Genomic DNA, 12,903 nt, shown 5'->3' on the forward strand with positions numbered 1-12,903 from the left:
TCTAGAGACATTGTTATTCAGAATGCAGTACATATATTGCAGTGACATGTATGTGAGTTAGGTTTTTGTACAGATCCAGAAATAGGAATCAAAAAAATTTTGAAACTGGTTTTACTCATTCGAAAATCATTTTCTAACGAAACGTTATCGGCAGATAACCACCTTATTAATGATTCGATGTTCCAAATGATTCCTATGAGATGCCCATTTCCATTCGACGTTTATGTGTCGCATGTTAGTAACATGTATGCAACAGTAGTGGTGGTGGAGTGCACATGTAACAAATTCATGCCTGTGAAAACCTCCCTTAACACTCATTTCACACTTTACTGCCTGTAAAAGTCACGTCAGTTTGAAGTGACACGCACCATCGACGACCGCGTGATCTGTATCGACTTTGTGACAAGGAACAATATGAATGTTGTTGCTCCTCGATTCACTCGCTGCAGTTTAAGCTATCCGGCTAGGTTGTTACCTAACCGCATACACCATGGAAAAAAGTCCATGGACTCCACGGAGGTCGTCATGGAACGTTAGCAGTTTGCCACAAAAACAAAGGAAAACTGTATAATCAAAATTAAGAAAAAACAAAAGCACAAAATCCATTGCTACAACTTGAATGAGTGTAGCGAAAATTGGTTAACTTCCCATATTGACAGAAAACGACGCCGATAAAAATTTCTTCCCGAAAAATCTTGGAGGCGATGTGACGTGATTTGCCGATCCGTTGACGTCCTGTATCACTGCAGTCATTTGAAATGCTTTGCGGAAAGTTTCGACGTTACGTGACGGCAAATGTGAATTATCCTTAAGATAATTAATAGTTTATGGTTGCTGCTCGTGAAGAATATGTTTGTACACTGATCAAAACGCAATTTCATGAACCGTGAAATATGTATGTACGTAAGAACACATTTATGGTCAGTCCTGTCTCTATACTTCACTGCCACCACTTCGATATTAATATCGTCGATTCATAACAGCTTTCAGATTCAGTACTGGAGGATATCGATACTCGATAGTGATCACAGTCAACTACTGTCCCATGAAAACAAAAATATGAGAAGAAATTATAAGCATTTTGATTACCAGTAATATGAATGTATGATAACATTATTATATGCTCGTCTTTAATAAGCCCAATTATACTTTGGATCTGATAAAGACATTCATACAAGCATGTACACTACTACCTGCAAATGTGCATGAGAATCCGCAAAAAAGAGGCGTGGTTCAGGAAACTAGCCATCCACAAAATCCGGGTTAGCGAAATGTCAGAGCTGATTTCAGACGAGTACAGGCTTACACGAAGTAAAAACTTTCTGATAATACTTCGAAATAAACTTTTAATAAACGTACCGTGATGGATCGTGTTAGGGCAAGGCATCAGTTAAGTGAAAAGTGCGTGAAAGGTTAAATCTGATAAAAGAAGATTAATATATTAATGAGTCACATGTTTTTAATAGGATTAGCGTGTAGTACCTTCATTGTATTTATTTCAGGTACGCTTACAAACGACTAGAAATGGAGGACGTTCCTCTGAGAATGAACTCCGATGAACGAGATTTTGAAATTGACGAAACAGATTTTTTATTACAACACTCAGACCATGACCTGAGAACCAACTCGGCGAAACATCGTAGATCCAAGCGGTGTCCCAAATGCCTGTCGCTATTTTTCTGTGGGTGAGTACACGATACGGATATTCTCTCCGAGATTTTAATCGGCGGTTTTAAAACCCAGGGATTCCTTGAAACTATGAGCAGCCTCTCTCGGGACTGTTCAGACTGGTTACTGCATAAACGCAGCAGTGTGTAAAATATAAAAAAAACTGGATTCTGCCACAAGATCTCAAGAGTCAAAAATTATGCAAAGTGGTGATACCAGTTTGTTGGCATGTGACATTACTTATTTAATGTAATTGTAAATCGCCCAAACGCCAGTTATGGACAGAAAACAATAAAACCAGGATTTAATTTCGTCAAAACTGTTGTAAATATTAATTTAATCATTGATATCCCTGTCTTTAATGTATCACAGAGCTTCAAAAACAGGAACAGCTAACGTGAACACCATTTGAATATCATCAGATGTTCAAAAGCATTCTAATCTTTAAACAAAGTTTCATTAATGTGACAGTCAGTCATACATTTAATATGAAATCATTGAAAGTTATCAGGCTTTGCGCTTCTGGCATGAGAATGCAAAATTTTTCAAGTTTATCATCAGATGTTGAGCAGAATACTTCCAACAGGAACATATTTTTTACGAACCTCAGTGAATCAAACTGGAATATAATAGGTGCCAAGGCAGAGTGCTCACTTCTGAAGTGGCATCATTAGTAAACTGAACTACAGTAAGAGCATCCAAGTTGTTAATACATTAACAGTACTGGTATCATTTTAAGTGTACAGCTATTCACTGTAATGACATGTAAAGTGTCAGACACCATTATTCAATATATTTTGTATAAGTGGCAGCATTGCTTGTAAATATTCAAATCCTTTATTTTAGAGATATATTTTGGTCACTGTGTGACAATATTAAGTGCTAAATGTACATAATAACCACCAGACAAGAGGCTCTTAACACAAATGTGGCCCTATTTATAATCACCATCAAAACATACAGAAACAGAAAAATACATACAAATATACAGATTCTTATACATACCAAATTATGTGGTATATACAAGAATCTGTATATTTGTATATATTTTTTCTGTTTCTGTATTTTTTATGGTGGTTATAAATGGGGCGTCATTTGTGTTAAGATCCTCATGTCTGATGGGTCTTATGTATTATTAGAACTGAAGATCTTCGAAACAAAAGATTGCAGTTTTTATGACTGATGCTGCCGTTCATCCAAAAAAAATTGACAATAATGGAATTAGACATGAAGACACCTTTATTGCTTATTATGGAACTAAATGGAAAAATAAAATGGGCATAAACAAAGCTACGGCAAATAGCAAAATTGTCTTTAAAACATAAAGCAACTGGCAAAAACAGACATAATGTCTTACGGGATAACAGCAATCAGTGATTTTATAATGTTACTTAAAATCCGTCTTGATTGCAATTTTTTTTTTTTTTTTTTTTTTTTTTTTTTTTTTTTTTTTTTTTTTTTTTAAATATTCATATGACCGGTTTTGGTTCATCCAGAACCATCTTCAGATCTGATATTTCAGTTACAGGAGTAACCTGTCCAAATCCAGCAACTTTCACATGCTACGTCACATCTAGCATGTGAAAGTTGCTGGATTTGGACGGGTTACTCCTGTAACTGAAATATCAGTTCTGAAGATGGTTCTGAATGAACCGAAACCGGTCATATGAATAAAAAAAATAAATAAATAAAAAAAATTTGCAATCAAGAAGGATTTTAAGTAACGTTATAAAGCAACTGGGTTTTATATTTCATGCAATTTAGTTTCAGGGTATCTGAGTATTCTGTTTAAAGTTTCCAATTTTTCCTTGATAACTACAGATACCCAGATGCAAATGTTCACTTTTTATTTTGAGTACAAAGTCAGTAGTTGTAAATGTTTGCTGTACAAAAGAACTAATAACTGGTAACGAGTTAATTTGCTATTTTTACATGTAGTTGTGTTGTACTGGGTGTCACTGTTTTCAGCATAGTAACTTTCTCTTGTATCTAACAGCAACGGGTTGGTACATGTCATTTTAAAAACTTAAAATGTTAAATGTTGCAAAATAACAAAATCATTTGCAGTGTCGTGTATGAGTGGACACTTCTGTGAGCTTTTTCTTAAATTTTCATGTCTATAGTACCCTTGTTGTACAGATTAGTTAGTTAATACTGGCATTTCAAAATTAAATGTACCAAGCAAGGTGACACAGTGATTAGCTCACCAGACACACATTCAAGAAGACTATGCTAGCCGGCCAGTGTGGCCAAGCGGTTCAAGGCACTTCAGTCTGGAAGCGCGCAACTGCTACGGATGCAGGTTCGAATCCTGCCTCGGGCATGGATATGAGTGATGTCCTTAGGTTAGTTAGGTTTAAGTAGTTCTAAGTTCAAGGGGACTGATGACAGATATTAAGTCCCATAGCGCTCAGAGCCTTTTGAACCATTTTTGGACTATGCTTCAAATCCCCTTCCAACCACCCAGATTTTGATTTTCCCCAATTTGCTCAAAGCAAATGCATTAATGATCCCTTTGAAAAGGGAACAATTGATTTTCTTCCCCACGTTTTTGAATTTGTAATTCAACATTTCACTCCACCTCCAATGACTGCACTGTCAACAAGATGTTTAAATCTAATCTTTGTTCCTCTTTAAAACCAAATGTGTAGAAGTGTGATTAATAATGCATGCTACTGTTGGTATAGTTAAAAACTAGGGGTTTATACTGCATATTATTATCCATCAAAAAGAAAAGGCATTTACTGGTTGTAAAAGTTTTATACTGCCAGAGACAGTGATCTTGTGAGTGTGAGATGTGTTTATGGGAATTTGTATGCGTATGTTGTCTATTGCAGAAGAAGGCCTTTTGGTCGAAAGCATATGTTTTTAGCAGTTTTTCTGTTGTGCCTCTCTGCTGCTCAACATCTCCACTATATCTTTTTCATAATACTATCATTTTTCCATGCTGGATTTTCCATTGTTAAAATTTATGGCTCAACTTAACTAAAAGAGAGGATTGATTGCTAGGTCACAGTCTGAGGCTTCAAGAAACTGTCAATTTTGTAGCTAGACGTGAGTACTGTGAACTGGTTCAAGTGGATGTACATTGCAGTAGTTACTTAAAGATGAAGGGGTTTTTAAACCATAGACCAGCATGGAGAGCTGCATCAAACCGTTCCTTAGAATAAAGGTCATAACAACAACAGCAACAAGCATGACTAGCACTAAGCAATATCATGAATTTTATTGTTAATACACTGTATAGGTAAAGGTGTTAAGAATTGCTCACCTTTTGACAATATATAATTTTTGCAAAAGGAAACATTTTCTGTTGTAGGCTGTAATGTATATCATTTATCTGCTGTGCTATTGGCCAGCTTCAACTACCATATCAGTATGAAGTATATATTCGTTAAGAGTGTGCACCATGTTGCATGAATTGTGGCATACAAATCATATTATCAATCCACATGTGATGTCACACATAGGGAACAATATGCTCTGTATTTAATACAAAACAAAGAGCAGTAAAATATGTAAAAGAACCATATACAAGATAACTTGAGCATGAAGATTCTGTCCTTTAAGTCCAGGACCACATTGTATCGTGTGTGAACCAAACCACACACTGTCTGCAACAGAGAATGTTTTGTCACAGATAGGCACAACAAAAAGACTGCCACAAAATGCACTTTCCAGCCAACAAGGGTTTTGTCGAGAAAAAACACACGCACGTACACACACACACACACACACACACACACACACACACACACACACACACACACACAGAGAGAGAGAGAGAGTCATGTGTTTGTGAGTTGCACCATATAAACAAGATTATCAATCTATACTTTCACTTCTTTCACATACAGTAATTGATTGATTGATTGGCTGAGTGAGTGAGTGAGTGAGTGATTGTGTGGATGAATAAATGAATAAATCCATGCACGCAACCCTCAACCTGAAGGTGGACTTGAACACCAGAGTGCTTTACTGAGAATGATCCTGTTGGAGGTGGTATGCCAATGCTTTCCTCCAACCTTTGAATTGATCTATCAGTCTTATGAAAATCATTGCCAATTCAGAAACTCAGGATTTAACCACTGACATTTGGACTAACAGTTTGACACTCAGTGGCACAAAGTGCTAAGTGCAACACCTGAATAGGAACCTTTAAAAGTTAATTTCTTCCCTTCATTTAGAGCCATTGCAGACCATGTGAAATAACTATAAGGCCCAGCTGAAAGCCTTTTCTGCGAAGCAAAAGGGTTGCATTCTTTCTCTTGTGACAATGTAAATCACAGCCTCCACTCAATACGAGAGCAACATGTTTATATAGTGTGGTACTAGGTGATGTGTTTTAATAAATGTGTTCTGTACAAGTCAAACTTTCGCTTAACCCATCATGACAGATATATTTTTATTTCAAATACTTAACAGTTATTATTTTAAAAACTTTACAGGACTTCAGACTCTGACCACCTGCAATTCAGCTGCTGTTCTGCCTTTCATCATTTTGAAAGCCTGTATCCTTGTTGATCAATGGCCCATACTTTGAAAGGTCAGAGACATCTTCCTGATTCAATTTAGTGCTTCTTGATGTCCTTCATTACTTTCTTCAACTATTTATTACCATAAGGTGGCTTGCAGAGTATAGATTTAGATGTAGAGTTTACAAAAGATCTTGCACTCAAACTTCTGTGTTTCTCTCAATCCAGACTTTTCTGTCATTCTGAGGGATTCACTTCATAAGTCATTAATAGGCAGTGCATCTATACCTAATACAGCTGAAACTAAACTACTCACATTCAGTAATTTCTTTCAAATTAATTTCAGACCATTGTTAATCATCATTAATATCTGATCATCCATACATGCAGATAAATAAGCATTCACTTGCAAATAGACATTCAGTTTTTAGTTTTATAGTGCCTCAGTTTAGCTTTCCCTGAAATTCTACATCTACATCTACATTTATACTCCGCAAGCCACCCAATGGTGTGTGGCGGAGGGCACTTTACGTGCCACTGTCATTACCTCCCTTTTCTGTTCCATTTGTGTATGGTTCGCGGGAAGAACGACTGTCTGAAAGCCTCCGTGTGCGCTCGAATCTCTCTAATTTTACATTCGTGATCTCCTCGGGAGGTATAAGTAGGGGGAAGCAATATATTTGATACCTCATCCAGAAATGCACCCTCTCGAAACCTGGCGAGCAAGCTACACCGCGATGCAGAGCGCCTCTCTTGCAGAGTCTGCCACTTGAGTTTGCTAAACATCTCCGCTATCACGGTTACCAAATAACCCTGTGACGAAATGCGCCACTCTTCCTTGGATCTTCTCTATCTCCTCCGTCAACCCGATCTGGTACGGATCCCACACTGATGAGCAATACTCAAGTATAGGTCGAACTAGTGTTTTGTAAGCCACCTCCTTTGTTGATGGACTACATTTTCTAAGGACTCTCCCAATGAATCTCAACCTGGTATCCGCCTTACCAACAATTAATTTTATATGATCATTCCACTTCAAATCGTTCTGTACGCATACTCCCAGATATTTTACAGAAGTAACTGCTACCAGTGTTTGTTCCGCTATCATATAATCATACAATAAAGGATCCTTCTTTCTATGTATTCGCAATACATTACATTTGCCTATGTTAAGGGTCAGTTGCCACTCCCTGCACCAAGTGCCTATCCGCTGCAGATCTTCCTGCATTTCGCTACAATTTTCTAATGCTGCAACTTCTCTGTATACTACAGCATCATCCGCGAAAAGCCGCATGGAACTTCCGACACTATCTACTAGGTCATTTATATATATTGTGAAAAGCAATGGTCCCGTAACACTCCCCTGTGACATGCCCTTTGTCTTGTACAGGACTTGGGTTTTACGAACAGCAATGGCCATCTTCTCTCTCCTGTGGCCATTGGTGTCTTTCTTGGTAGTTTTCGAAAGTAACTGAAATTGTCCACATTTTTCTGTTTCACTACTCTGTGAGTACATCCTGTGTAACCAAATCAAAGGCTTTCTTAAAGGTGACAAAGACACCTCCTAGATCCTTCAAGTTGTAATTTTCCAATACTCTTTTTCCAGACTTGTTTATAACTGTAATAACAAACTTCCTTCTCAGGTTCGACTTCACAGATGATTGAATGGTGGCTATTTACAGAACTTCATTTTGCATATTATCATTTTGTATTACTAGGAGAAAGATATGTGTTAATCAGTCCGAACAAGAAAATATGAATCAGAAAAATGAAAATCAGTAATAATTATTATGAAATACAAATAATTTGTGAAATACAAAAAGTTACAATAACAAGAATGATGTCATACCCAGATAAAATTACATAAAATACATGAAAGAGAGTAGTGACAATATTATGAAAAGGATAGTTGCTACTCACCATGTAGTGGAGATGCTGAGTCACAGATAGGGACAAGAAAAAGACTGCCAAACAACTGTTTGAAAGTCTTTTCGTTGTGCCTATCTGCAACTCAGCTTCACCGCTATATAGTGAGTAGCAACTATCCTTTTCATAATATTGTCATTATTCTATCCTGGATTTTCCATTGTGTGAAAGAGACCAGACATCATTTTAGAGCCAGAACTGTGTAGTAAAACTAAATGCCTTGTTACTTGTGCAGTTTACAAATCACAGTCATGACAATGCAGTAAAGCAACAGAGTGGAATTATTTATGTATAATGCTATGGTAGGTGACTCTCAAAGCTGATATCTAAATCCTAAAAAACAATAAGCACGTAGAAACTTCCAATCATCCATATAATAGAACTGGTAATTGCCCATCTGCGTAGTTAACCACATGCATTCTTTATAGTGAAAGGAAATCAGTATAATGTTCTTCTGACAGCTGTGGTACAGCTAACAGGATCTGAAAACTGGTGATGTGTCTTCATCATGTACAATGGATCAGTCTTATCTGTTTTGTGCACTCAATCATCAAACTGTTCTCTTGCCTGCAACAGCCAGAACTTGAAAGTCACTTCTTAGTGATGCCCTCACCACCACCACCACCACCACCACCACCACCACCACCTTCACCGTCATCATCTATATCATCAGTGGCAGCAGCCCACAAGTGTTCTATGGTTTTTGCTGTTTGTAGTTTCCCTGCATTGATCTCCTCCTATCTTGCTAATCCACTACTTGTTTGTAGTCCTCTTAGATTCATTGCATCACAAACATTTTTATAGTAGTTTCTAGGTGGTCATCATTTTTTCCTTCTTACCAGAAGAAAATATTTCTATATTGTTATTTTGACCATCTGCTGTAATCCATCCTCTCCGTGTTTCCCTACCAAAGTAAATGTTTAATTTAGATTACCTCTATTATTGTCCCCTCCATTTCTACATATTCTCTTATGGTTACATTTCAAACATTAACCATGCTAGAGATGCTGCAGGTTCTCTTTCACAAGGCTGTTACCTGTGCAAACTAACTTTGATGTTGGTACTTCCAAGTGCATATACTCTCAACTGTTGTCTTGTACATAAGATATTTTCTGTTTCTCCTTACAATTGTGCTCTAGCATACAAAGTTCATTTGACGTATTGTATATCTACCCTAACTCAACCTGTTGCATATGTCAGTCTCTACTTTTACCATTTCATGACACAATGACTCCCAAAGACATAAATGGTTTCCAACTTTCCATCTTCTGTTTCAGTTTCCTCATTACATCCCATCAGTAGATCATCCATTTTATTCACATGATTATTAGGCCCCACGTATCATACACTTCCCTCAGCTTTCAATGCATATATTAATTACTTGCGTCTTCCATATCTTCAATTAAAATACTTTATTATTTACTAAAGAGTATAAGACACTGGCATCCAGTGCTATTCCCACATTACATTTGATTCTCCAGTTCGTATCTTCCTTCCTTCCTTTTTTTTAGGCCATTTTCTTAACAGAACTCTAATGATATACTGACAGCAAACACAGTTCTGAAATTGTTTCAGTGCGTATTCTGCTTGCCTCTGAACTTAAATTGTGCTTTGACCACTTGAGGAGGCACATTGTTAGCATATTGTATCCACATTTGGCAGTCATAAAAATTTATGATGCATGCAGTTTCTCTTAATCGGTTAAGGTGAAGGCTAGGATAGTTCCTGTAAAAAGGACATGAGCCATTTTCTTTGCCATCCTTGCCCTATGTGAATTGTGCTTTGTGTCTAATGACATCATCATTGATGGGGCATTAATTCCTAATCTTACTTACTGAATTTCATATGAACAAGACAGAGTAGTATTTTGGTACACCCAGATTAAAAATTTTAAATAAAAGAAATATAGACGTCTGAGTAAATGAGGAGTCCCTCCAAGGAGCAGGTTTCTTTGGATTTTTCCTTTGATCCAGTACCTATACATCTTACCCTTGCTTTATGTTTCCTGTGTCCTCTCTTTCTCCCCATAAAGAAATTGTATAAGAAGTTCCAAAGTGTTGTGGCGTAACAAGCTAGTCACGCCACGCTGAGGAGGAAGCCGAAAGGCACGCGTACACACACGCCGACTGGCGTCAAGTCTGGAACAGGATACGTATTGAATACTATAAAGAAAATACGTATCTTTGGAATATCCTTAACTTTTAATGCTTCCTTTGGTACATCTCTCTTGACTATACAAATGAGACTCGTAAGATACATGCACTGTGACAATTGGCGCCTTGCTAAGTCGTAGCCATTAACTTTAGCTGAAGGCTATTCTGTCTCTCGGCAAATGAGAGCAAAGGCTTCATCAGTATAGTCGCAAGCAACGTCGCCGTACAACTGGGGCGAGTTCTCGTACGTCTCTCGAGACCCGCCGTGTGGTGGCGCTCGGTCTACGATCACACAGTGGCGACACGCGGGTCCAACATGTACTAATGGACCGCGGCCGATTTAAGCTACCACCTAGCAAGTGTGGTGTCTGGCAGTGACACCACACAAAGGATGAATATTCTTTGCCTGTCTTTATCTTTCTTAGTTAAAGAAATATTTCTCTTCAAGTCTAACCAAGTCAAATTGCTTCCAAGTGGAGCATCTATCTTCAGTGTTTCAAAGAGCAGTTTTAGATTGATAAATGTTGCACATAGTGTGTATCACAAAGAACTGTTGTGATGGACTTCTTTTAGCTCTTCTTTGGTTGTTCCAGCTTCAGCACTTGATAAGATGATGCTAATCTTGCATGTGATATATTGTTAATAGTCACTGGTGACACCTGTATTTTAAATTTATATCTGCTATCCAAACTCTTCAAAATAATTAGAGCTCAGGAGAAGTATCACACATTCTGAAAAGATAAACATTTATCTCATTTAATTTGAGGAATAAATGTCTGAGAATGTACATTTTGAGCACAGCATTGTATGAAAGTAAGTCATGGACTGTGATAAACCTGGAAAAGAATAAAATTGAAGTGTTTGAGTTATGGTGCTACAGAAAGATGTAGAAAATTGGGTAGACTGGTGAGGTAAGGAATGAGGAGGTACTGAGCACTATCAGTGAAGAGAGGAATATGTGGAAAACACCAAATTGAAATATATCAAACAAAAAGTGGATGACATTGGGACCAAGTGATACTGAAATGAAAAGCTGGCACAGGGAGAGGGATTCATGATGAGCTGCATCAAACTAATCAGAAAGTGAGAAAAAAACTTTGATATGGTGCTTTGCTTTCAGCAACAGGATAGTGAATATACTCATATATTCACTCTGTAATAATTGTCTATATGATCAAACATAGGAGACAGTTTTTGAACCTGGAAGTAATATGTAACCATCCAAATGTCTGACACTGGTTTGCACCTATGTGGCACAGTTTTTATCAGATTTTAGATGAGCTTCTGAGGCACATTCAGTTGTTCTTGGAAAAGAGCAACGTCAGCCACTGGTGACATGTGCAACACAATTGAGGGATGGTGCGCACATTGCCCATGGTTTTAAAGTGATATTCTCACATGATAGTATGTCATCCACTGCAATATCTTGCTGCCCACAATGTGGAAAATATGGAGTGGCACCAGTGTATGTAGATAAAGGTGTCAAAAAACCAAAGTTTGGTTTGGACACTACAGTGCTTTACTAGGAATGGTCCTATTGAAGATGGTGCACCTTTGCCTTCCTTGGAGTTACTGGGGAACGTACAGTTTAATGTGGACTCTGAGAAACTACATGACTTTGCACTTTTAACATGCACAAATAACTACCAGTGGTCAATGACAAAAATCCCAGAACCAACTATGATAAAATCCTGGACCAATGGATTGTTAGTTGAACACTTATCCACTGAGCCACACAGCATACAATACAGCAAAAGATTAGATGAGCTCAACTCTGCATCTTAGACCCATTGAAGAGCTGGTGCTTTTAATTAACATCAAGGTTTGCATGTCTGTTTCTGTCTGTTCCTGCTCACGTCAACAACTTACTATTATGGCATTTGGTTACTTCAGGTGTGAATGCATGTGGAGAGATTGTGGAAATCAAAATAAGGTCACAAGTGCATGAGTTGTGAGGCGTGACATGAAGTTAGAAGACAAAAGCTTTAGTCTGTGTGTCCTTTCAACAACAGCCTATGTCTTTGATGTTGTTGATGAGACAGTCACAATTTGGAATCCTCCGTAACCAGCACTCCCAGGTATTGGAACTTCTCACGTCTCTCATAATTGCCTCTGTTCAACTTAATATATTTCTCTTTAACAATAGCATTTTTCCTGAAAGCAAAGAGATACTGTGTTTTTGTGTTGTTTACTTAAAGTCCCAACTGTTCTGCCTCCTTTTCCAGTCTGCCAAATCCTTCCACTTCTTTCAAACTTCTAGACAGCATACACACATCTTTGGCATAAGCTAGATTTTGATGCATACGGTTAAACCGAGTGCCACCTCCGTTATCAAACTCCACCCTTTGCATCACTCTCTCCAACACTATGTTGAAGAGTAGCATGGATAATACATCCTTATCAAATATATATGGGACTAGGAAATGTCATTAGGTCCTGGACCCAATGAAGGGAAACTCCTGATCTACACCTCCACCCGGTAGAGAGTGGGCAACGTCACTTCATGTGATGGCTGATGTAGACAGGGACCAAGGGATGACTAGGATAAGTCATCACCCCAGCATTTGCTGGGCAGGGCACCCTCTTGCCCTGAAATAAGAAATCATTTCTAAAGGCGGAAGAACCGGCTGATGGTCAACGGCATGGGATGGGGAAGGCAACAGGATACCACCACAATAAAG

At 37.9% G+C, this 12,903-nt stretch overlaps 1 protein-coding gene across 1 annotated transcript in view; it reads left to right on the plus strand.

Moving 5' to 3' along the window:
• The first annotated feature begins 1,194 nt into the window (after positions 1-1,194).
• LOC126195406 (probable phospholipid-transporting ATPase IIB) overlaps positions 1,195-12,903 on the plus strand; it is a 192,053-nt gene continuing 180,344 nt past the window's right edge. Inside the window, exons 1-2 of the mRNA XM_049934000.1 lie at positions 1,195-1,401; positions 1,503-1,685. Coding sequence (XP_049789957.1) covers positions 1,364-1,401; positions 1,503-1,685 — 221 coding nt within the window. The 5' untranslated portion in view covers positions 1,195-1,363. The remainder of the gene's footprint in view (positions 1,402-1,502; positions 1,686-12,903) is intronic.

The sequence above is a fragment of the Schistocerca nitens genome, chromosome 7 (assembly GCF_023898315.1).
Source record: "Schistocerca nitens isolate TAMUIC-IGC-003100 chromosome 7, iqSchNite1.1, whole genome shotgun sequence".
Classification (NCBI taxonomy): Eukaryota; Metazoa; Arthropoda; class Insecta; order Orthoptera; family Acrididae; genus Schistocerca; species Schistocerca nitens.